The 26496-nt window shown below is 34.7% G+C and overlaps 1 protein-coding gene and 1 long non-coding RNA gene across 2 annotated transcripts; both read right to left on the reverse strand.

The window, feature by feature from the left end:
- Positions 1–4230: 4230 nt before the first annotated feature.
- On the reverse strand, positions 4231–6100 carry LOC148762208 (uncharacterized). The gene is made up of 3 exons (XR_016026996.1): positions 5996–6100; positions 5256–5341; positions 4231–4417 (listed from the first exon to the last, which is right to left on the reverse strand). It is a non-coding gene; the product is annotated as an uncharacterized LOC148762208 (long non-coding RNA).
- A 16162-nt stretch (positions 6101–22262) lies between these two features.
- LOC18595972 (transcription factor bHLH68-like) lies at positions 22263–25963 on the reverse strand. Its single transcript, XM_007024160.3, has 8 exons — positions 25504–25963; positions 24740–25076; positions 24506–24580; positions 24202–24267; positions 23874–23939; positions 23662–23718; positions 23371–23415; positions 22263–22742 (listed from the first exon to the last, which is right to left on the reverse strand). Exons 1-8 carry the CDS (start codon positions 25680–25682, stop codon positions 22614–22616), a joined length of 954 nt encoding a protein of 317 aa, XP_007024222.2. The 5' UTR covers positions 25683–25963; the 3' UTR covers positions 22263–22613.
- Positions 25964–26496: the final 533 nt, after the last annotated feature.

Raw genomic sequence — 26496 nt, forward strand, 5'->3', positions numbered from 1 at the left:
ACAAAATTTAAACATTAAAACAAAACCAAGAAAATAAGAGAATAAAAGAAAATATAGAAAAACTTAAGAATTGTATTCTTGATCTTCAAATCTCCTTAAATTCTGTAAATTCTTCTTAACTTCAATGACTCTATAGCTTGACTCTCAACTATTAATCTGGTATTTTTCTTCTCTCTTTAAGTCCTCCGAAAGGTTGTTTTTATAGGCTTTAGAGTTAGGCCAAATTGGGTGAAGAAAGAAGTCAATTTTAGCTGGAAATTCCTCATCAAACAATGTAAATCGCAGTTTTACCAAATTAATTAACAGAAATCATAATTGCTTTAGGAATGATGCAGTATGTTAACCTAGATAAGATTTTTAACCATCTTACAAGCCAAATTGGGTGAAGATTAAACATAAAAGTTTTAGATCTTTCTCTTAGCTTTCCAATGGTCCAAGAATCACTTGATTTGGAGCTCTTTAGAGAAAGTTATGGCCAAAATATCAAAACATAAGCATTGGAAGTCTGCATCTCGAAATTGCTCTCCTTCTTCCATCAAAATTTTTCTTCAAACACCTACAAAAGCACAAATAAATCAATAGCAACCTATCTTAATCATATTATCACCAAATTAAGTATAAAATTAACCAAAATTAGATTGACTCACCTAAAATAACTAATTAAGACAATTAAATAAAACCTACTAATTTCTATGCATTACTACAAGAACCTAGCCAAATTATTATCAAAATTAAGCTCAAATAACTCTATATCATAGAGCTATCAGTAATTTCTACCGATTATGTGGCGTACCTTCAAGAATCTAACTATGACATTGGTGCTGATAATGACCCTGAGATGTTTTCACAAGCAATGGAATATAGTAAATCTAAATTGTGGTATGATACCATGAATGATGAAATGGATGCTATGGCGAATAATTAAGTCTGGGATCTTGTAGAGTTGCCTGATGGGGCAAAGGCCATTAGTTGTAAATGGATTTTCAAAACCAAGAAAAACTCATTAAGCAATGTTGAGAGATATAAGGCAAGACTTGTTGCTAAAGGATTTACACAAAAAGAAGGTATTGATTATTGAGAAACTTTTTCTCGTGTCTAGAAATGATTTTTTTTTCATATTATCATAGCATTAGTTGCCCATTTTGACTTAGATTTACATCAAATGAATGTGAAAACAATATTCCTCAATGGAGATTTAAAGGAAGAGATATACATGAAACAACTTATAGGGTTTATCTCTAATCATGGTGAGCATTTGGTTTGCAATAAACCTGACAATTTGTGTTTTGTGTCTTAACTGTGTCAACACGATTAAGACACGAAATATGATAAGGTTAAATACGAACACAACATGAATAATTATTCGTATTAGCATTTAAAACATGTACACAAATATGTTTATTAACTATGTAACACGACACGACACAACTAACACATTTATTAAATGTGTTAAGATTTTTTATATGACAATACACAACTAATAAATATGATTAAACAATTAACATAAATTTTTCTTAACACATTTAACATGACTTAAAATATTTACAATTAAATATAATTTTATTATTCAAATTTAGAATCAATAATTATAAAAACAATTATAACCAAATAATAATAACATCAAATATAATAAAATTAACATATATACATAAAATTCATTATCATACTAATAAAATCCATCATTGACATTAAACGTGTCACTTATACATGTTTAAACATAATAATACGATTAACACAATTAATTAAATATTTTTAAACGTGTTTTAAATGTGCTAACTGTGTGGACACGATTAAGACACAAAACATGATAAGGCTAAACTCAAACTTGTTTAACTTTGTTTCTTCTAATGTCGTGTCTAAAATTGTTAAGTCTAGTTTGCAAGCTTAAGAAGTCTATATACAAATTTAAGCAAGCCTCCCGTCAATGGTGGTACTTAAAATTCCATAACATAATTTCTTCTTTTAGTTTTGTAGAGAATGTTATGGATCAATGTATATACCACAAGGCTAGTAAGAGTAAAATAATCTTTTTGGTTTTATATATGGATGAAATTTAACTTACAACCAATGATTTGTGATTGTTGCATAAGGTGAAACAATTTATCTCTAAACATTTTGATATGAAAGATATAAGTGAGGCATCTTATGTCTTTAGCATTAAGATTCATAAGGACAAATCTCAAGATTTGTTGTAATTGTCTCAAGAAGCCTATATCAATAAAGTTCTTGAGAGATTTCAAATGAAAGATTGTTCTCTCAATGTTGCACCCACTGTGAAAGGCGATAGGTTCAGTTTGAACCAATGTCCCAAAAATGATCTTAAGAGGGAAGAGATGAAAAATACTCCATATGTTTCAACTATTGGAAGCCTCAGGTATGATCAAGCCTCTACTAGACCAGACATTTCATTTATAGTTAGAATGTTTGGAAGATATAAAAGTAACCCGAGTTTAGACCATTGGAAAGCAACAAAGAAGGTTATGAGGTAACTGCAAAGAACTAAAGATTTCATGCTTACATATAGAAGATTCGACAATTTTGAGGTAGTTGAATACTCAAATTTAGATTTTACTGGTTGTGTTGACTCTGATAAATCAACATCTGGATATATCTTCATATTTTCTGAAGGAGCTATACCTTGGAGAAGCACAAAGCAATCTTTAGTTGCTATTTCTACCATGGAAGTAGAGTTTGTTTCTTATTTTGAGGCGACATCATAGGGTATTTGGTTAAAGAGTTTCATATATAGGCTTCAAGTTTTTGAGTGTATCTCGAAGTCATTGAAGTTGTATTGTGACAATCCACCAACTGTGTTCTTTGATAAGAATAATAAAAGTGGAAGTTAAAGTAAACACATTGACATTAAATATTTAGCTGTTAAGGAGCACATAAAAGCAAATAAAGTGCCACCAAAGTTGTTTAAGGGTCATGTTTTGTGAATGGAACTTAGTTCTATCTTGTCACATACCATTTAAATTAACATGTTAGCATATTTTATTGCGAAACTGTCACAACCCGAAACTCCCATCGAGCCCGTGACAACCACCGCGACGTCCCGATAGGCACTCGTTACCCCGAATGCCAATCGAAACCTCGCAAGACTTAGCATCAACTTCCGCATCTCCCCAGTGAGCGACAGTTATTAAATCTCACATTTCAAAAAAATCATAAGTCATTTCCAAATCAAAACAATAAAATATTACTTTCTGGCTCACAAGGGCATTTTCGTCATTTTTTTTCAAAAATACCGAAACTCGCCAAAAACATGGTGTAAAAGCTAAATATATTCATACATACTTTAAATCAAATAATTGAAGAATAAAATTACTTTTACAATGACACGTGAGCCCCCAACTGACTAAGAAGATGTAGGGCTACGAACCCTTACTTTCTAGGATGCAACTTCGGGATTAATTCTCATCTTAATCAACTATCAACAAATTATCCCGAGCCTGAAAAATGGATAGGAAGAGGGGTGAGATTATGATTACATAATCCCAGTGAGTAAACAATTACCATCAAAAGCATCTAAAGCCGAGTAAATGGAGACAATATAAAAACGTTATATCTCAATAATGTTCATAACACAAATTTCGTTTCAATCTATACCAAACAATTTCTTTTCATCAAAATTTTTCGACTTATGAATTTCTTAAACTTGGCCCCTGCCAGAATCATTCATGCGGGTACCTTCGTCAAGGTATCCCACTGAGACCGCCAAGGTTGTTCAATGACCCATACCCATAAACATGTTTTCACATCTGACACACAGTCGTTCCTTGGCGTTGGCTGAGTGTCACAACCCGGAACCTCCCTCAGGCCCATGACAATCGCCGCGACGTCCCAATTGACACTCATTATCCGGAATGCCAACCGGAACCCCGCAAGGCTTACATATCAGTTTCTTTCCTTTCCTGTGAGCAATCATTGTTAAATATCGAGTTTTTAGAGAATATTTACTATTTTAGATCAAAAACAATCAAAATAAAATTTTCGCCACACAAGGGTATTTTGGTCATTTTTTTCTCAAAAATTTCAAAACTGGCTAAAACGTAATATACAAGTACAAAATACATAATTCATATTCAAAATGAGTTTAAGAGTCAAAAATCTTCATTTAAAACGAAATTACGGTTATTTGAATATAATAAGAAAATAAAAGAAATATTAAGGGAAATATTCTATTTTCTTATAAAACAATATTTATAGAGTTATACGTGAATAATTTTTATAGCGTAAAAGCTAAATAAATTTATACATACTGAAATACAGTAAGCCAAAATATTTAATTTAATTTACAATAACAAGAGGGCCCCCGAATAAACAAAAGTAGAGAGGACTGTGAACCTACGATTTGGAAAATGCAGATCCAATGGTAGTCCTCGATGAGATCAGCTATCTACAGTCTATACTGAACCTGAAATGGGTGGAAAGGAGTTGGGTGAGATTTTGCAATCCCAATGAGTAAACAGACATTATCATAAATATCTAAAGGCGAGTAAAATGGAGGCAAGTTTAAACAACAAATTTCAACTCATTTCATAATGTTTTCAATTTATTTCTTAAACCACAAAGTATTTGTAATTTACCAAAACAATTGTTAAGGCTTATGGCTTTTATTAAAACAAGGCTCAAGCCAAAACTAATCCTCGGGGATACCTTGGCCGAGGTATCTAACCGAGTCCGCCAAGGGTGTTAAAATATTCACACGTGAAACACATTTTTATTTTTAAAAACAAGCCGTCCCTTGGCGTTGGCCGAGTTACACATTCACGTGGGGGTTCGACGTGAAGTGAGCTCTAATACTACCCCAGGAGTTACCCTCCTCGCCTCTACAACCGGAGTAACTATATAACTGGGTTTACCGTGCCCCTCTAATAGGCAGTCCACGGAAACCCGTCACTGCAGTGACTAACCCACCAATTTTAATAAAATTTCGACAGTATAACGTGGCTTTTATTTATTTATCCAGCCTGCATAGTAAAACAACTTACATAAATTTCCCAATGCATTCACAAAATATAGCCACATATACTCATTTCTCATAAGCCATTCCTAGGAAAATATATATTTTTCAAGTCAATTTGTAGCCTCCAATTACTCAATTTCATAATCAATACAGTATATTTTTATTTGTCACATTTATTCTTAAAACATCAAAAATCCCGTTTTAATCTCGTTCTCATTTCATAAAATACATAAAGGGCATTTAAAATAAACTCTAGATAATTTACAATAATAATAAGTTTACTCACCGTTTGTACAAACTAAAAGCTTTCTAAGCGCCCCGATCACTACTCGTCGGGTACGACTTCTTTGCCTTTTCCGGAAGGCTCTCCTCCTAGACACATTACAAAAATTTACACAATTCATCACATTGATGCTAAATCACTATATAATTAACTTAAATCCTATACTAATGCATGGTATGAAATGCAATAGCCTAAAACGGCTTAAATGCGGTATTAACCTATTTTTGGCACTTTGCCCGATAAATTGCTAACGCGCTCCATTTTAGCTCTAAATCATCCCATTCTCTCTCCAACATTTCTAACCATCAAATATCAGCCAATAACCTTCTAAAAACAACAAAAATCAGCTCACTCCCTTCCTTGGAAAATTCGGCCAAAAATGGGACATTAACTCGGTAAATTTTCTACTTTGTTTTTCTATCACGTTTAATCGTTTTTCATCATTTTCTCTTCATTTCCCTTAGAATAAAATCAATTCATCATCATTGTACAGCATTGAGCATCCAGCCAAGAGTGGGTATTGTGAAAATTTAATGATTTCTTGCCCAATTTAATTTCTAAACACATTTAACTAACTAAAACTATCAATTTAACTAAAAATCAAAACCTAAAAATTTCAATTTCTCTCTCCTAGAATTTCGTCCAGCCCTTGATATCACTTTTTGATCTCTCTCCTCAAGCATGCTAAATGGAAATAAAGGCATAGGAAAGGTAGGAATCAAGCTAAAATCGAAAAATCTTACCGTTAGACGCGTAAACGGTCGAAAACCGCGAATTTCTCTTTGAATTTTCTTGTTTCTCTTTGGTTTTTCTTTTCTTCTTCCTTTCCTCTCTATTTCCTCTGTTTTTCTTCCTTATGGCCGGCCAGCACTCAAAATTTGGGTTTAAATGGCTGACTTTTCATTAAAATAATATTATTTCATTAAAAAAATGCCATGTGTCACTTTCCCATTGGCCCATTTTTAAAATTTCATCCATTTGTTTCCAAATTTTCACCATACACTTGTCTCATATATTCATAGCTTAGATAAAATTCTCAGACTCATCCAAAGTCTCGGTGGAGTAATTTTTGCAATTTACACTTTTGCCCCCGTAAAAGTCAAAAATTACATTTTTGCCCCAAAAATTGAAAAATTGTCCATAGACATATTTTTCACCCCTTATACTCATACCATTCTCCAATTTGTCAAATTTGATCTAAATTCTCTCAAAATCTCAAATTTTGTCCATGGGTGGCAAAATTACGATTTTGCCCCTACACTCCAAAAATCACCAGAATTAAACTTTTTCACTTCCTATCATTAAATTATACTCCAAATAGTTAATCTTGATCAAAAATTTCACTCCATGATCAAATTATTATCTTAGGTGGCAAAATGACGATTTTGCCCTTAAATATCAAAATTTCTAATTTTACCCCAAATGAACCCTCGAACTCCGAACAATCATTTTTAGTCATTCATGGACTATAAAATATTAAATTTCATCCTACAATTCCTATTTGAACTAGTTCGAGGTTAAAAAAATTTAAGTGTACCGTTAGGTACAATATCAGATTTCGTTTATTCTTAGGTGCTTTTCTAGCGTAATAACATGCTACTCAATGCATGTATGTCATGACATGTATTTATAGGGTCGGGTTTTACAATTCTACCTCCCTTAAAATAAAATTTTGACCTCAAAATTTCACTTACCAGATTCGACAAATAGATGCGGGTATTGGTTCCTCCACTGATGCTCTACTTCCCATGTCATTTCCTCCATTCGAGCATTTTTCCACAATACTTTGACCATTGAAATACTCTTGTTTCTCAGTACTCGATCCTTTCGATCCAAGATACTCACAGGTTGTACCTCGAACTTCAAATCGTCATGCAACTCGATCGGAGGTGCTTCGAGGACGTGAGAGGGATCTGGTACATATTTCTTAAGCATGGAGACATGGAAAACGTTGTGGATCCGATCTAACTCTGGAGGTAATTCTAACCGATAAGCCACTGGTCCAATCCTTTCAATTATTCGGAATGGTCCAATATATCTCGGGTTGAGCTTTCCCCTCTTCGCAAATCGAATCACACCTTTCATTATCCAATAAAACACCATAATTTATCATGATAGTATAATCAATAAGATTTAATACTTCAAAGTATTCAAATTATTACCTTTCCAAGGAGAAACCTTAAGAAAAACTTTATCATCGATCTCAAACTCCAAGTCTTTTCTCCGTTTATCTGCATAGCTCTTCTGCCTATCCTGGGCTACCTTTAGCCTCTCTCGTATAACCTTGATCTTGTCATTAGTTAGCTCGATCAATTCCACACTCACTAACTTTCTTTCACCCACTTCATCCCAACAAAGTGGAGTACGACATTTCCTTCCATATAAAGCTTCGTATGGTGCCATACCAATGCTAGACTGAAAGCTATTGTTGTAAGCAAATTCCACCAATGGCAAATGTCTGTCCCAACTCCCAATAAAGTCAATGACACAAGCCCGTAACATATCCTCCAAGGTCTGGATAGTCCTTTCTGACTGACCATCCGTCTGTGGGTGAAAAGCAGTGCTAAATTTCAATTTGGTTCCAAGAGCTTCTTGAAATTTCGGCCAGAATCGAGAAGTGAATCGAGGATCTCGATCTGACACTATAGAAACGGGAACTCCATGTAGCCTCACAATCTCATCTATATAGAGCTGAGCCAGCTTCTCAATAGAGTATGTACTATGGACAGCTAAAAAGTGAGCGGACTTAGTCAACCGATCTACGATCACCCAAATCGCATCATTTCCCCTCTGTGTCCGCGGCAATCCCAAAACAAAATCCATAGTTACATGCTCCCATTTCCACTCGGGAACAGGTAAAGACTGAAGTGTACCTGCTGGCCTCTGATGCTCCGCCTTAACTTGCTGACATACGAGACACTTTGCTACGAATTCTGCTACGTCTCGCTTCATACCCGGCCACCAATAATTCTCCCTGATAGTCTTATACATCTTGGTGCTTCCGGGATGTAATGCATAAGCAGATGAATGAGCTTCTTCCATGATCGCCTGTCTCAACTGGTTTCCCTCAGGAACACAAACTCGATCTTTAAACATCAAGACGTTATCCTCTCCAAATCTGAACTCACTAACTCCTCCATCGGTCAGTTTTTGAATTTCTTTTCTTAACTCATCATCAGTCCTCTGAATGTCCTTGATCTGATTAAGTAACGAAGGTCGCACAATGAAGTTTGCCAATAAGGATCCATCCTCACCATTTCTCAACTGGACCCCAAGAGATTTCATCTCTATTAATGCTGGAAAATAACAACTCTGAAGTGCTGCTAAAGACGATGAAGACTTACGACTTAAGGCATCAGCTACAACGTTCGCCTTTCCCGGATGATAGTCTATCACCAAGTCATAATCTTTTATCAACTCCAACCATCGCCTTTGCCTCAAATTAAGCTCCTTTTGGGTGAGCAAATATTTTAAACTCTTATGATCCGTAAATATCCGACAATGCTCACCATACAAGTAATGCCTCCAGATTTTTAAAGCAAACACCACTGCTGCTAACTCTAAATCATGGGTAGGGTAATTTGCTTCATGCCTCTTTAGCTGTCTAGAAGCATAAGCCACAACTTTTTCATCTTGCATCAATACGCACCCTAACCCCAACTTTGAGGCATCACTATATACTACAAATCCCTTACCATTAACAGGAAGTGTTAAAACGGGAGCGGAGGTTAACCGGTTCTTTAGCTCCTGAAATCGATTCTCACAAACATCATCCCACACAAACTTAACTCCCTTACGAGTTAGACGGGTCAAAGGAGCTGCTATTAAGGAAAACCCCTGAACAAACCTCCGATAATAACCGGCTAATCCGAGGAAACTACGAATCTCCGTCACTGTCTTAGGTTGCTCCCATTGTAAAATTGCCTCTACTTTCTTAGGATCAACATATATTCCAGTTCTCGATACTACGTGTCCCAAGAATACCACTTCCTGTAACCAAAACTCACACTTCGAAAACTTTGCATACAACTGTCTTTCCCTCAAAGTTTGTAATACTATACGCAAGTGGGCAGCGTGCTCATCATTATCTCTCGAGTAAACCAGTATGTCATCAATGAACACAATAACAAACTTGTCCAGGTAAGGGTGGAACACCCTATTCATGAGATCCATAAAAGCTGCCGGTGCGTTAGTTAACCCGAAAGGCATGACCAAGAACTCATAATGACCGTACCTAGTCCTGAACGCTGTCTTGGGTACATCTTGTTCTTTAATCCTCAACTGATGATACCCAGACCTTAGATCAACCTTGGAAAACACTGTAGCTCCCTGTAATTGATCGAAAAGATCATCAATCCTCGGTAACGGATACTTGTTCTTAATGGTCATTCTGTTAAGCTGTCGGTAATCGATACATAACCGAAGTGTACCGTCTTTCTTTTTCACAAATAAAACCGGTGCTCCCCATGGAGATATACTAGGGCGTATAAAACCCTTGTCCACCAACTCTTGCAATTGTACTTTCAACTCCTTCAACTCTGCTGGAGCCATTCTATATGGAGGGATAGAAATAGGTGCGGTACCTGGAAGTAAATCAATAGGGAACTCAAGCTCTCGATCAGGAGGCAGTCCCGGTAAATCATCAGGAAATACATCAGGAAACTCACTTACTATCGGGACATCCTCTAACTTAGGTTCCCCCTTTGAAGTATCAATTACGTATGCCAAATAAGTCGGATACCCTTTCTGCACTAATTTTGAAGCTTTGATGGCCGAGATTACACAGGACGGTAATACTCGACGTTTCCCTACAAACACAATCTCTGCTCCCTCCGAATTTCGAAGAACAACTTCCTTTCGGAAACAATCCACGTTCGCTCGATGTGCAGTTAACCAGTCCATACCCAATATTAGATCAAAATCTAGGATCTCTAGAGGAATTAAGTCACCCATAAATTCTTCCTCGCCTACCCTTACCCCACAGTCTCTATAACAACTATTTCTAACTAGCTTTTCTCCTAAAGGGGTGTGAATTACAATTTCTTCCTCTAATGGTGACAAGTTTCTATCAGCAATTGATGCAAATGTGGTGCTCACATAAGACCTATCTGAGCCAGAATCTATCAAAACATAAGCATCTTTATCAAATAAAGACATAATACCTGTCACTGCTCCAGGTCGGACTTGTGCCTCATCTTCCGTCACAGCGAAAACTCTTGTCGAGGTACGAGTCTGTGGTCTCGAAGGTGGATGTGCCGGGGTATTACTCTCCACACCGGACCGTATGGCCACTCCCTGTCTCGGTGGCAACCCAGAAGAATCTCTCCTCTGTATATCAGTGCGAGCTGGTGAAGATGATGCAACTACCGTGGCTCGTCCTAACCGTGGGCAATTACTCCTAATATGACCCGTTTGTCCACATTGGAAACATCTTGTTGGCTCTCTACATAGCCCACTATGATAATTCCCACAATTTCTGCATCTGTCAGAACCTCCGAAACTCTTCCCAGAACCAGTCATAGCAGATCTGCTAAACCTCGAAGGTCTCTGTTGTGATGGTGGAAATGGAGGTCGAGGAGATGTCACGGAAACAGAAGTAGTACTCCCTGAAATCGCTGAGTCCTTGCCTCTTTTTACTGACTGACTATAAGACATACCAGGATTCCTCCTTTTTGCAAACTCAGTCCGAATCCTCCTATTCTCAGTCGTGAGCTTCTCAGCTCGTAAAGCCATCTGTACCACCTCCTTATGCGGCTCCCTACCAATCACTGTCATCCGCTCTCTAATCTCATTACGGAGCCCTTCCTCGAAATAACTGGCCTGATCCTGCTCAGATTTTACCAGATCTGGCACATATAACATTAACTCGTTAAAACGAGTCTCGTACTCCTCTACAGTTAGATTTCCCTGTTTCAAACTCAGAAATTCTCTCTTCTTTTCTTTCTGATGGAAATAAGTGAAATACTGACCATCGAATTCCCTGAGAAAATCAGACCATGTCTGAGGAGTAGCGGAACGGGACTTCACCGAATTCCACCAAGTACGAGCCCTCTTCTCTAATAATCTCGTAGCCACCATCAGCTTCATGTCGTCGTCTAATCTCATATCAGAGAGTGTCTCTGAAACCTGATTAATCCAGTCCTTTGCCACAGTGGCATCCAACTCACCCGTGAAAGATACACAACCCAATTGCCTAGCCTCCTTCAGCTTCTTGGAAATGGATACATCCTGTACTGGTGGTGGAACTAAAGGAGTAGTTGGAGGCACTACAGGTGGAACTTGACCAGTCTGAGCTTGACCAGCCATTGCTGCAAAGAAAGCTGCCAATGCTTGTGCTGCCTCAGTAGGCATGCGGGAATACCCGTAGGTGGCTGAGGAGATGGGGGATGTGGAGGACTATCGGCCTGCTCAGCAGCAGGTGCTGCCCGAATGGTAGATGCAGCTGATTCCTCCTCTACTATATTTGGCTGATGACGTTGGGAACGACCTTTTCCCCTCCCAACCGATCTAGTGAGAGGTGGACGTCCGCGTCGAGGAGGCATTGTAATCTATAAAAAAAATACGAGCAAGTTTAGGTAACCTTAGGCTCTATATGCAGATGCATGCATTCTATTCAACCTAACCTAACTTAACTTAATCCGGGGCCACACTGATATTGTAAATTTTTAAAACAACTTTAAAACTAAAAACTTTGATCTTTAAAACCAAAAGCTCTGATACCAATAGAATTGTCACAACCCGGAACCTCCCTCAGGCCCATGACAATCGCCGCGACGTCCCAATTGACACTCATTATCCGGAATGCCAACCGGAACCCCGCAAGGCTTACATATCAGTTTCTTTCCTTTCCTGTGAGCAATCATTGTTAAATATCGAGTTTTTAGAGAATATTTACTATTTTAGATCAAAAACAATCAAAATAAAATTTTCGCCACACAAGGGTATTTTGGTCATTTTTTTCTCAAAAATTTCAAAACTGGCTAAAACGTAATATACAAGTACAAAATACATAATTCATATTCAAAATGAGTTTAAGAGTCAAAAATCTTCATTTAAAACGAAATTACGGTTATTTGAATATAATAAGAAAATAAAAGAAATATTAAGGGAAATATTCTATTTTCTTATAAAGCAATATTTATAGAGTTATACGTGAATAATTTTTATAGCGTAAAAGCTAAATAAATTTATACATACTGAAATACAGTAAGCCAAAATATTTAATTTAATTTACAATAACAAGAGGGCCCCCGAATAAACAAAAGTAGAGAGGACTGTGAACCTACGATTTGGAAAATGCAGATCCAATGGTAGTCCTCGATGAGATCAGCTATCTACAGTCTATACTGAACCTGAAATGGGTGGAAAGGAGTTGGGTGAGATTTTGCAATCCCAATGAGTAAACAGACATTATCATAAATATCTAAAGGCGAGTAAAATGGAGGCAAGTTTAAACAACAAATTTCAACTCATTTCATAATGTTTTCAATTTATTTCTTAAACCACAAAGTATTTGTAATTTACCAAAACAATTGTTAAGGCTTATGGCTTTTATTAAAACAAGGCTCAAGCCAAAACTAATCCTCGGGGATACCTTGGCCGAGGTATCTAACCGAGTCCGCCAAGGGTGTTAAAATATTCACACGTGAAACACATTTTTATTTTTAAAAACAAGCCGTCCCTTGGCGTTGGCCGAGTTACACATTCACGTGGGGGTTCGACGTGAAGTGAGCTCTAATACTACCCCAGGAGTTACCCTCCTCGCCTCTACAACCGGAGTAACTATATAACTGGGTTTACCGTGCCCCTCTAATAGGCAGTCCACGGAAACCCGTCACTGCAGTGACTAACCCACCAATTTTAATAAAATTTCGACAGTATAACGTGGCTTTTATTTATTTATCCAGCCTGCATAGTAAAACAACTTACATAAATTTCCCAATGCATTCACAAAATATAGCCACATATACTCATTTCTCATAAGCCATTCCTAGGAAAATATATATTTTTCAAGTCAATTTGTAGCCTCCAATTACTCAATTTCATAATCAATACAGTATATTTTTATTTGTCACATTTATTCTTAAAACATCAAAAATCCCGTTTTAATCTCGTTCTCATTTCATAAAATACATAAAGGGCATTTAAAATAAACTCTAGATAATTTACAATAATAATAAGTTTACTCACCGTTTGTACAAACTAAAAGCTTTCTAAGCGCCCCGATCACTACTCGTCTGGTACGACTTCTTTGCCTTTTCCGGAAGGCTCTCCTCCTAAACACATTACAAAAATTTACACAATTCATCACATTGATGCTAAATCACTATATAATTAACTTAAATCCTATACTAATGCATGGTATGAAATGCAATAGCCTAAAACGGCTTAAATGCGGTATTAACCTATTTTTGGCACTTTGCCCGATAAATTGCTAACGCGCTCCATTTTAGCTCTAAATCATCCCATTCTCTCTCCAACATTTCTAACCATCAAATATCAGCCAATAACCTTCTAAAAACAACAAAAATCAGCTCACTCCCTTCCTTGGAAAATTCGGCCAAAAATGGGACATTAACTCGGTAAATTTTCTACTTTGTTTTTCTATCACGTTTAATCGTTTTTCATCATTTTCTCTTCATTTCCCTTAGAATAAAATCAATTCATCATCATTGTACAGCATTGAGCATCCAGCCAAGAGTGGGTATTGTGAAAATTTAATGATTTCTTGCCCAATTTAATTTCTAAACACATTTAACTAACTAAAACTATCAATTTAACTAAAAATCAAAACCTAAAAATTTCAATTTCTCTCTCCTAGAATTTCGTCCAGCCCTTGATATCACTTTTTGATCTCTCTCCTCAAGCATGCTAAATGGAAATAAAGGCATAGGAAAGGTAGGAATCAAGCTAAAATCGAAAAATCTTACCGTTAGACGCGTAAACGGTCGAAAACCGCGAATTTCTCTTTGAATTTTCTTGTTTCTCTTTGGTTTTTCTTTTCTTCTTCCTTTCCTCTCTATTTCCTCTGTTTTTCTTCCTTATGGCCGGCCAGCACTCAAAATTTGGGTTTAAATGGCTGACTTTTCATTAAAATAATATTATTTCATTAAAAAAATGCCATGTGTCACTTTCCCATTGGCCCATTTTTAAAATTTCATCCATTTGTTTCCAAATTTTCACCATACACTTGTCTCATATATTCATAGCTTAGATAAAATTCTCAGACTCATCCAAAGTCTCGGTGGAGTAATTTTTGCAATTTACACTTTTGCCCCCGTAAAAGTCAAAAATTACATTTTTGCCCCAAAAATTGAAAAATTGTCCATAGACATATTTTTCACCCCTTATACTCATACCATTCTCCAATTTGTCAAATTTGATCTAAATTCTCTCAAAATCTCAAATTTTGTCCATGGGTGGCAAAATTACGATTTTGCCCCTACACTCCAAAAATCACCAGAATTAAACTTTTTCACTTCCTATCATTAAATTATACTCCAAATAGTTAATCTTGATCAAAAATTTCACTCCATGATCAAATTATTATCTTAGGTGGCAAAATGACGATTTTGCCCTTAAATATCAAAATTTCTAATTTTACCCCAAATGAACCCTCGAACTCCGAACAATCATTTTTAGTCATTCATGGACTATAAAATATTAAATTTCATCCTACAATTCCTATTTGAACTAGTTCGAGGTTAAAAAAATTTAAGTGTACCGTTAGGTACAATATCAGGTTTCGTTTATTCTTAGGTGCTTTTCTAGCGTAATAACATGCTACTCAATGCATGTATGTCATGACATGTATTTATAGGGTCGGGTTTTACACTGAGTCTCACTCTCACGTAGTGGCCCGAACGTGAAGTGCACTCAAATTATACCTCAGGAGATACTTCACCCAACATCTCCCCCCGGAGGTAAGTATATAATTGAGTTACCGTGCCCCTCTCATAGGCAGTCCACGGAAACCCCCACCACTGCAATGACCGTTTAATATACCACCAGACCCATAAAATTTTCAGTAGCATAATATGGCGAATAAAATTTAATCCAGTCTATTGAGACCAATCCAAAACTGTTCATATATTTCATGCCAACTCCAAAAATTTAGCCATCATGCTACCATAGTGTCATAAGCCCCAATTTCAATAACATATAAAATCATAAATTTCAACACAGTCTCCATATACTCAATTTTTCCAAAACAATATTTGATTTCAAAATCAGTATAAATCTCATTTTTATTAAAAAAACATTTTAATTGGAAAACATAATATTTTATAATTTAAATTCACCATTCAATAAAAGCATCAAACAAGTATAATAACTCTAGATATTTAAGACGATAAGTTGTCCACTCACAGTTCTAGGAGTCGATATACTCCTAACCCCAGTCTTCAAGCACAATCTCTGTACTTTTACCAGTGTAATTTGCTCACCACCTATCCACAATGTACAATACATAATTCACCACATTAATGCTTGACCATTATAAAATCAATTCAGGCTCGGTGTATATGCATGATATGACATGCAACTTATCCGACTACCGCTTAAATGCGGTGCTAACCTAATTCGGCCTATTACCCGATTAAATTACTAACGCGTCCAATTTAATCCCAAATTAATTTTTTTCAGTTTCTATACCTCAATTGCACCTAAATTGACTTAATGTTCCTCAGTGTGGTGCAAATTATCAGTCTCAGTAGCAAATTATGAAAATACCCCTAGTGGGTAAAAATTCATATTTTTGCTCCGAAAATTCTCATTATTTTTGTAGGCTCATAATTCATCATTATTCATCATAATTCCTCAAATAAACATCAAGATCATCAGCCAATATTCCCCTAGAAAATTCAGCCAATAATGGTAATGGAGGAAAATGAATTCTTTTCTTGTTGTTTTGTTTCTAAATATGCTAAACTAACTTAAAACACTAACATAACTTAAAATCAAATTAATCTAACTTCATTTTCTCTCCATACCCATTTGGGCAGCCATGAATTCATCATGAAAACATGTAATTTAACCATGGAAATTAAGGGAAAATCCATGGGTAAGGTAAATCACTAGCAAAATGAAAGAAATTTTACCTTTGCTTGATCAAATCCTTGAATTCCAACACTTTCTCTTTGATTTTTCCCACCTAGGGTTTGTTCTTCCTTGGTTTCTCTTCTCTTCTGGTTTGGCTGATCACTATGAGAGAAATGGGCTGATTTTTTGCCTTTTTATAAAGAAATAATAAACTAATAAAAACATGACACATGGCATTTCTTTATTGGTTCAAATTTTAAATATTTGACTTTTAATTCTTTAATTCTCCACCACACATTTCTCATGTTTATCCATTTTCATGATGAATAAAATCCCTTGGTCTTGACAAGTGTCGGGGGTGAAAATTTACCGATTTGCCCCCGAGATGGCAAAATTACCATTTCGCCCCTATACTTCAAATTATACCGAAATTAAAAATTTTCACTTCTAAACTTCAAATCATACTCCAATACTCAAATCATACTCCAATAAGTCAAATGGGGCCAAAAAAATATTTTCTAAAAATTTTCATTTTATTCCCAAGTGGCAAATGATCATTTTGCCCTTGGATAGTGAAAATTCCGGTTTGACTCCAAATTGATCCTCGAACTCCGAATTACCATTTTGAGTCATCCCTGAACTGTGAAACTCTTAATTTCACCTTAAAATTCCTATTTGAACTAGTTGAGGCTTAATCGACTTAATTATACCATTAGGGGCAATATCGTCTTTTAACGATTTCTCAAACTTCCTAAATATGTAACCATTCTATTGAGCATGTAAATGACGTCGTAATTATTTTATAGAATAGGGTTTGACAGAAACTCTTAATTTTTTAATTGTTTTCTCTTTCAAATTGTATACAGTTAAATGAGAATAACAATTGTTTATTAGAACCTTGAATAAACATTTGAGGTTTATTGAAAAAGTTATATACCACATATTGAGCTTTTTGCAAAAGAGATTTTTGTATTGTAATATGTGGAAGGTAATACTTGTTCTTAAAGGACTTAGCGTCATGATTTGTGTAATTTATTCCTTTTGTTTCAAGTATTTGGATAATTAAACTAATAGATTGTGTAGATATTAAAATAAAAAATGTTTGGACCAAGTGGAAGAATGTCGGAATTTTAGATTTTATTTAAATTTAAATTCAATTGTGGTCCTTATCACGTATCTGTTATTATCTATTAAATATTTATGTTTCACATTTAAGTATGTGATAATATTACTTTAAGTGGCATAAATAAAATTTATTTCAAATTTTAGATGAGGATTTCCCTTAAATTTTACGAGATTTGAGATTTCCTTGACGAGAGGAAGTCTATAAATAGATATCTTAAGGTTCTCTGACACAGCAATTCATTAGCCCTATATTTATCATTAGGAATAGCATTAGGTCAGAAGATCTCATAGAAGGAGTTTCTTATTTTATTATTGCTATGGCTAAAAGGTAGTATCGATTTTAATTTATTTTAACTGCTATATGATTTGTTTATGTAAACATATTTAAGTATGATTTATCATAAAAGGGAAATAATAATTCATTTACTTTTACTTTCAACTCCAACCATATATTAAGACAGTTTGACATATATAATAAGAAACACTAAAAGGGCTTGACAGTTTGACCTATATAATAAGAAACACTAAAAGGGCTTGACAGTTTGCCTTATATTGGGACTTATTTATTTCAATTAATTTGCACTAATTTTGTTGTTATTAGCATTAAAAAATGAATCAAGATATATCATTGTTATATGAAAATGTAAATAATTGCGAAGTTATCTTAGTTTAGTGGTCGGTCATTTTCTGTATTATTAAGTAATGACTTTGGCACCTAAATCTTTTACTTGTAACATTTGTCGCATTCTGCATCAAAAATTCAAAATGTTATGGCATGTTTCACCTTCTCTTGAGCATCACTTCTGCATTGAGGCCCATTTTCGCACCTAGTTTAATATAATAATCTTGCAAGCAAAACAAAAATAAAATTTTCAGTATAAGTTTAACTTAATAAATGTTTTTCATGGTGACCTTTAAGACATCAGTGGAGTTAAAGTGGTGACGATGGTTACTCGTTAATTTTTAATTTTATGATTTTTTTTATAATTATCCTTTAACCTCTCATATAAAATCTTGAATTTATCGTTGTTCTAAAAATCTTGAATTCATCATTGTTCTAAGATAACCCTACTGATGAGATGGCCTATTTTTTTAAAATGATATCCAACGGCTTTGATTTTGTTATTATAATTTTGTTAAATAAAATAAAGTTTTGAAATAATATATATGATTTCATGAATAAAGAGAGTTCCTATCATAAGAAAAAAAAATGAAAGATGGGCTTGGGCTGAATATAGAACAACAAAATCCAACATCAATCCTTTACACAAGAAAATAAGATTAAAGTTGTTTTAAATAATCTGAAAATGGGTGAAAAACATGACGTTAAAGTGTGCAGATAATACAATATTTGATTCGTTATAACTTTAGATTTATATTTTTTATTAAAAGAAATTTAGATAAAATTCTTTAAATTAAGTTTGTCAAAATTAATCAAATAAATATTATTATTTGAAAATCAAAATCACTAAATTAATAAAATTTAAAATTGATATTTATAAGTAACATTCGAGCAATATTATTCAACAGAAAAAAATATCAATTTAATAAAATATAAAACAATATTCAAATTAATTAAAATTTCAAATACTTGATTTATATAAAAATTCAATAGAAACGATCAGATTTAATTTTAATTTCTATAAGAAATTTTAGCTAAGTCTTCTTTTTTTTTTTTTATAATATAGCAAGAGTTATTGATGAAGGGGGGGAGGGGGGTTGATGCAATAAATTACGTGAGGATTACGTGGGAGTGGGCCATCTGAATTGAGTGAAATCTCAAAAAGTGGTCTAGAAAGACCCGAAAGCAATGGGGTCCATTTTGGCATATTCGGGTCTGCTTCACGACATGAGTGGTCTGGCACTGGCACCCGGCCATGCCACCCAGTTGCTCATATTTCAAGCTTTCCAGTTAGATATGGCTAAGAAACAGATATGGATTGCTATAATGAGTACTCATGCAAAGTTCCCCTTCAACCCCAAAGATAAATTACAAAAGAAAAAAAAGAAACATTTTATTTTTTGACTCTTTTCTTCAACAAAAACAATCATTTTTTTCATTTCATTCATGTTACATATGATGTACATATTAATATATTAATTATATAATTAATGAATCGTATGATGACAATTAATTTTAATGTGTCGGTATAAGAAATTTAACTTAGAACGCAACTTATAACTTAATTAGCAAAAGTTTTTTGAGTCTGCTTTGCACGATTCATGCGCTCTGATGAAGTAGGAAAATATCAATTATGAGGACTATTCTTAACATATATAATAATGATAATGATAATAGTGATCTAGCTAAGATGCCTTAAGCCGTGAACATTGAAAAGGGGGAATAGGAAAAAAAAAAGGGGGAAAGAGGAGAAAAGCTATTAACATGAATGGTACACATGGATTGTACTCTCATTGTCAAATGCCTCATTATTGTCAGTTGTAAAGTTATTTTAAGTCTGTCAAAGGGGCCATGCCAATGTCCAATGTTGAAGGGGATTGCTTTGGTTTGCTTTTTCATCACCATGATTGCATTCTAAGCATTGCTTTTCCCATTCAAAGAGATTCAATCCCTTTCATATTTGAATTAACAGTTTATGTATTGCTTTTAATATATGGATATGGATATAGCTCTTCTATTTCATCCACTCTATAGCAACATCTCAAAATTAATTAAAAAAAATAAAGACAAACAAGATTTTAGTTAAAGGTGGGTGAGTAAAATCAAATGTGTTTCACGTTTTATATTGAAATTATTTAAATATATTATCACTTTACTTATCTATTTGTATTTTAAAATATGCAGGTTATTCTCCGTAATTTTACGTTTTTCAACTTTGGATGTTTAAGAAGAAAGAAAAAGAAGGACTATCATTAATTATTATACAACCTAGATATTAAACGAAAAATAAATAAAAATAAAAATCAAGTATATATATATGTAGCCCTTGTATATTATAGATTAGGGTAAAATACATTAACCCCTCAACTTTTGATAATAATTATACGTGAATCCATTAGTGTTCAAAATGAACATTTCATCTCAAACATGTAAACGACATTAATGCTTAAATTTGAAATGTTTAAAATGTCTTTTTTTCACTCTTTTCCTCTCTCATGCCGGATCAGCAGCTAAATTTGATCATGGAATGTCAAATCCGACTTGATCTCCCTAAGAGCCCCAGATCAGTGCTTCTTTAGGGAGAGTCGCCAACAACTGGTGGTTGGGTGGAAAGAATTTTTTTTTGAAAAGAGAACAAAATTAAAATAAAAAATTATAATTTATATTGTGGTAATTTTAAAAATTAATGAAGGGTAAAATTATCTTAAAAATATTACTATGTTATCAAACTAATAAAAATATTGATGATTGACTAATAACAGGATTTATGCGTCCAGCGAAAATATTCTTTTAAGACGGATTATTCATTTTAAAAACTAATAGATCCACATATAATTATGATCAAAAGTCAAGGGAGTTAGTGTATTTTATCCTACGCTTAGTAATATATGTATGATTGCCTTTGTCTTTGAAGTTTGCATGCAATTGTATCACATGTTAATTGGAGTATGCAAAGGGCAGTAGATGCAGCGAATAGAATGGAGAGGTCATAGCTAACAAAATTTTATACTACACCATTAAGCAAAAGATCTGCTGCTATCTGAAATTGGAGAACTTGCACCATACAACAACAGGTGAATGAACGTCATGAACCCAAATTAAGCAAGTGCCCAGAGAAATTATGAAAAACATAGACAGAGATTTTAAATCTTTTTTTTTATATAATGTGAAATTTGGAGGAAGGGAAGAGGAGGCTTATGACTTTCGAGAGCTTTTTTGTTCCAAATAGTTATGAAAACCTAATTGGATTAAAAAACTTTCCATTCAAATTTTCTATTTCCATCCTTAATTAGTACAAAGAAAAAGCTTAAATTTGAAGCTGAAACAATTGCTGCCCTACAACCAAGGGTTGATTGCCACTAGGTCAAATCAGCTTTTTGTATACACCGGTGTAATTTGCAAGTGTTTCCAACACGACTGCGAGAGAGAGAAGAGCCGACGAAGAGGAAATATGCACAAAATGGTGTGCATATACATCCCAGAAAATCAACATGCAAATCAACTAATTTAATCTCATCCCATTGACTCATTATCTTTGTATTAGTTGATCAACACTACGTTCAAAAAATCATAACTATCTATATAAATACCAAGTGTTTTGGTCAACCTGAAAGCTGCTTTTGCGGAGCTGTTACTCGACTGGATGCTAGGGTGATGGCTCTGGTTTTTTTCTTCATCATTCAGTGGCTGCTTATCGGGTTTTGTTGTTACTTTGGCATTTACATGGCACATTTCATGCTAGGGACTTGTCCTACATGATTTGGCCATTCTACTACCAGAAAAAGGGTAGTTTTTGTACACTTTTCTTCAACTAATGGAATCATCATTAAAGCTTTTCAAAAAAAAAAAAACTGGTTAAAACACCATAAAGACAATGTAACTAGCTATGTATGCATGTTTTCCTCTTTTGTTCTTCCTTGATGCTACTGGGCACAATAAATAAAATAAAATCCCTGTATAAAGATTTGTGAAGAAGTGAGCAATTTTTTCTTGTATGGCCTTTGGCCAATATGAAAGTTGAACATTTTATGTGCAATTTTGTACAACCATGAACATGTTTTAATTTTGGACATATATATTCATTTTCGTTAGCCTTATCTCTAAAGGGACGGCCATTGTTTATTCTTTTTAAGCTTGCAAGGATCCTTCTAAAGGATAGCAATGAAAAGGTTAAAATGAAAAATAAAAAGGGAAAAAGGAAAGAGAAGACGTGAGCTAGTTCATTTGTGAGAGTCAAGATTCTTTCCTCAAGAAAGAATGGTGCTTTCCCAACAAGTTTTTTCCTTTTTTTTTTTTTTTTTGGAGATGAACAATAATAGAAGTGAACTTCACATAGACGAAGCTCTAGTTCATAGGTCAAAGAAAAGCTACAATACAAAGCTATCCTAAATTAATAACAAGGTACAAGAACAATAGTTTATCATCTGGTGGAGAATGCAATAGCATCATGAGCAATCAGCCTTATAGAATTCAGCAGAGTGACTGCTCATGATGTTATATCATTCCATTCCATTCCATTGAAATTGCTTCAAGCAAAGCAGTTGCTGCAATCTAATCAAACGTTAATTGCCTCCTTAAAACCCGCCGCCAAAAGCTGGTGCCCAGTAATCAGCACCATTATCACTTCCAACTTGTTGAGTGCAAGATACTGGAACCAAGCACAGCCCTCTACTCCTTAAGTCCTTTGGCTTATCTTGGATATCCTGTTATTATAATCAAAAGAAGTAAATCTCCATTAATTGGAAAAGGAAAAGGTCAAGAAAAACAGTATGAGTGCAATGATTTTCATAACTCATATGTATATGTAAATGGATAATGGTGGTGTCTGAAAGGGTACTCTTTCATTTTTCAAAATAAAGTTATAATAATAGCAGTAATGATGAGGAGGATAATGATGATGATATAAATAATGTTGTATGAATGAACAATTAGTCAAATGAGTGAGAGAGAGAGAGAAAGACAGAGGTGTGTCATATCAAGAAAGCATTCCTGGTTAAGGAGCCTCCTTTGCTTTCCTGGTAGGTGTCTTTCAACGACTAATTTTAAAAACGAGAGAAATGGAAAAGCAAAGGGAAAAAGCATTACTCTTTCTATCTTCAACTCCTTTTCTTTTCATTTCTTTTTTTTTTAAATTACATACTAATCTTATGCAGTCCCAAATTATGCTTTTGATTAACTTTTATTCACTTGTAAAAGTGTTTTAAAGCTGAGAACCTTGTTCTTTCAATGGCTTCCTTTATGAATAAAATAGTAGTTAAAAACATATGCTTTCCATGTACAAACCCTTCCCCTACTTTGCTTTTGTGAGGTGATGGATCCAATAAAGCATACCTGTCCTTGGTCTTCAGGAAATGCGCAATTCCTTTCTCGTTGTACCTAAAAAATTAAATCAAAATTACCTATCAATTAAATAGTAAGTATATCATACCAAGTATAATATGCAGTTAACCATATATATATATATATATATATATATATATATATATATTTATATACTAAAAGAGAGAGTGAGGGGGAGAGAAAGAGAGAGAAAGGTTTAGTCTCGCTTTGGGAAAAAAGAGAGAGAGAGAGAGAGTGTGTGTGTGTGTATATATATATATGTATGTATGTATGGGTACTTACAGATTGTTGGTTTCTCATGTTTGTGGATGCAGTGCCCAAGTAAGGGGAGCTAAGCGCCTGCGTTTAAAGTGGGGAAAAGAGAATAAAATTTTATGACTTCCATAACTAAGGAATGATAAAGAATAGCATGAATTATTGAAACTTTAAACTACATGCTTCTCACTGATTCCTGAGCTACTAGCAGAGAGTATAAAACGTGGAAGAAACATCACCTCAATTTGACCCTGAAGGAATCTGATATACCCAATAGCTTCTAACAAAACAGAAGCAGTGTCAGTCTGCAAAAGAGCACACAAACACAACACAAACCCCCAAGTCATCTTTCAGATCTTCCTTTAATGTTAAAAGAGAAAAGCCAAATGAAAAAAGATAAAGAAGAAAAAAGAGCCTTGATCAGTGCATATACATAAAATAAGGAAATAAAAACATCAAAGGATATGGGTTCTATTATAGAATAAAACGGCTTCTGTAATCTGGACTATTCCTTACGTTCAGTTTTTGTGCTAGCTGATGAACAAGTTAAAGAGAATTTTGTTTTACCTTTCCAAATGGGGAAACTAACTGGTGAAGTGTTGTTACCCTATCTCCTAGCTTCTCTTTTCTCACCTGGATTCAGCATAAATATAATGCAGGAAAATCAGCACACAATGTTTTAATAGCTTTCTTTTTTATTTTTATTTTTTATAAATGGTTATAGCTAGTAGTAGTAGCTGAAAAGAACAAGACATACTTGAAAATAGACAATCAAGAACGACATAATATTCTACACAGACACAAATGCACAAGCACACAGAATTAAAGAGAGAAAAAAAAAAGAGAGAGAAAGAAAGATTCTCTGTGTTACCTTTAGAGGTGGTTGGCTTGAAGACGGCTGAACCCTAGCCTTCTTGCACACCCCACCTGTGGCCGTGCTATTACACTGTGAAAACGAAAACATAAAAAGATATAGCAGCAAAGAAGAAAATGAGAAAAAAAACCAGAAAAAAAATAAAAGAACTTTTATTTGTTAGATTTGCTAGGAAAAAGAAGGAAAGAAAATTTAAAAAGGGTGGGGGAGGCGTTGTTTTCTCTTTCTTACCTCAGAAGAATGATCTAGGGGTTGAGTATTAGTCCCATCTGCCGCCTTGTTATAAGAGAAGTCTAATATATTACTACTACTTAAACTAGTAATACAAGACCTAGGAGAAGAAACTGGCATGATATGGGACCAAGCAGCAACAGCAGCAGGCGGCTTAGATGCTTGAAATTCTTCATCACCATGACCGTACAAGTTGCTATTTTGAGTAACCTCTTGCTTTACGTCAACAACTGGAACCCTCGGAGACGGATTTAGGATTTGGTTTTCCCAATTTTCTAACTTTTTTGTCTGAAAATGACTTGGACCAAACCTTTCTTCTTCGCCGGATAATCCACCCCTAACCACCAAATAAGAACCCCCAGAACCATAATTATTAGTGCCTTAGAATTTGTATGCAAGAAAATCTATCTTACTAAGATAACCAAAAGAAGCAATAAAAAGCACACATTAAGAAATACGTTTAAGGTTAGATCAGAGAGAAGCTAGCTAGATGAAAGATGGAGAAGGAGAGGGAGAGGAAGAGGTTCAATTTGTAAACAGTAATAAGGAAACAAAAAAAAAAGTTGAGATAGTTAATTTGTAAAGGCATCTTGAAAAGGAGCTGACAAAAAAAAAGATAACTATAGAGAAGATATATAGTATAGGGCGAGACCGTAAAAAGATGGTTTATGGATCAAGAAGACCATGAAAGCAGGTTAAAGAGAGTAGTAACTACCATAAAAAAGTAGAGATGAAGTCGAGAAAGGGAGATAGAGAGAGCTCACAAGAGTAGTTGGCTCCATGACTGTGGAAGCTCTTGGTTATCAGCCAAAGAATTAGGAGGAAGAGTAGAAGATCCGAGAACATATTGAGGAGGGAAGAAGGAAGGGGATGGAGTTAACAAAGCAGAAGATTGTTGAGAAGGTGGATGCATGCTCCACCAACTAGAGTTTCCTGCCATCATTTGTTGCACTGATATGAGCTGCAAAAAACAAACCCTTCAGTTTCATATGCCTCTCCTTCAAAAAGAAGTCCCCCCCCACTCACACACACAAGAAAGAAAAATCTTTCTCTCCTTTCCTTCCCCTTTCCCTTTCCCTTTCACTTTCTCTCTTCACTTTGCTAAGTTTTCCTTGTTTATGCACCCAACCAAACAGGCCTTTGCTAAAGGTATAAGAGTTCCCTGTTTGCTTTCTCAGATGAGGCTGAAGAAACTTTGAGTCTATGCCCTTGAAAGAATTTTTATAGGAGAGGTGGGGTTGGGGCGCTTTGCCTATGTTTCCTTTCTTTCCATCTTCCTTCATTTATTTAGTATTCTTTTTTATTCTTTGCTTTTGCTTTATTATAAAGTGGGGCAGAAAAGCTGGTGGGCTATGTTTTCTGTCCTTAAAACTATTGGCCTCTACGAGCTTACTTCCTTGATTTGGGGTGGTACCTTGGGATTGTTTTTTGGGGCTTTAGGGTCAGGGTATGATGGTTTTGATAATTTCATATTATCATGCTTTCTCTATACTCGTGCAATTATTCAACTGACCAAACTATATATATATATATAATATGTAAGTACCCCGAAACATACATTACTCACAATAATAATATCAACATACATTGTTGGAGAAAATTTTTGAACCGTCAGACCACTAACTCCGTTGTGTTTCTCTTATTTTATTGTATGGGGTTTTATTAGGGCGGCTTGGTTGCACTTTGTACACATGCTTCCAAATCAAAGTGGGATATACATCGAGATCATTCTAGCTATGGTATTTATTAAGTACCAA

Source organism: Theobroma cacao, chromosome 6, assembly GCF_053813885.1.
Source record: "Theobroma cacao isolate CCN51 chromosome 6, ASM5381388v1, whole genome shotgun sequence".
Taxonomy (NCBI): domain Eukaryota; kingdom Viridiplantae; phylum Streptophyta; class Magnoliopsida; order Malvales; family Malvaceae; genus Theobroma; species Theobroma cacao.

Coding starts and splice junctions, on each gene's coding strand:
- LOC18595972 (XM_007024160.3), bottom strand. CDS start 25,682: ATGATGGCAGGAAACTCTAGTTGGTGGAGCATGCATCCACCTTCTCAA. Junction 24,581..24,739: donor CCCTAGATCATTCTTCTGAG/GTAAGAAAGAGA, acceptor TCGTTTTCACAG/TGTAATAGCACGGCCACAGG. Junction 23,940..24,201: donor TAGTTTCCCCATTTGGAAAG/GTAAAACAAAAT, acceptor GCTCTTTTGCAG/ACTGACACTGCTTCTGTTTT.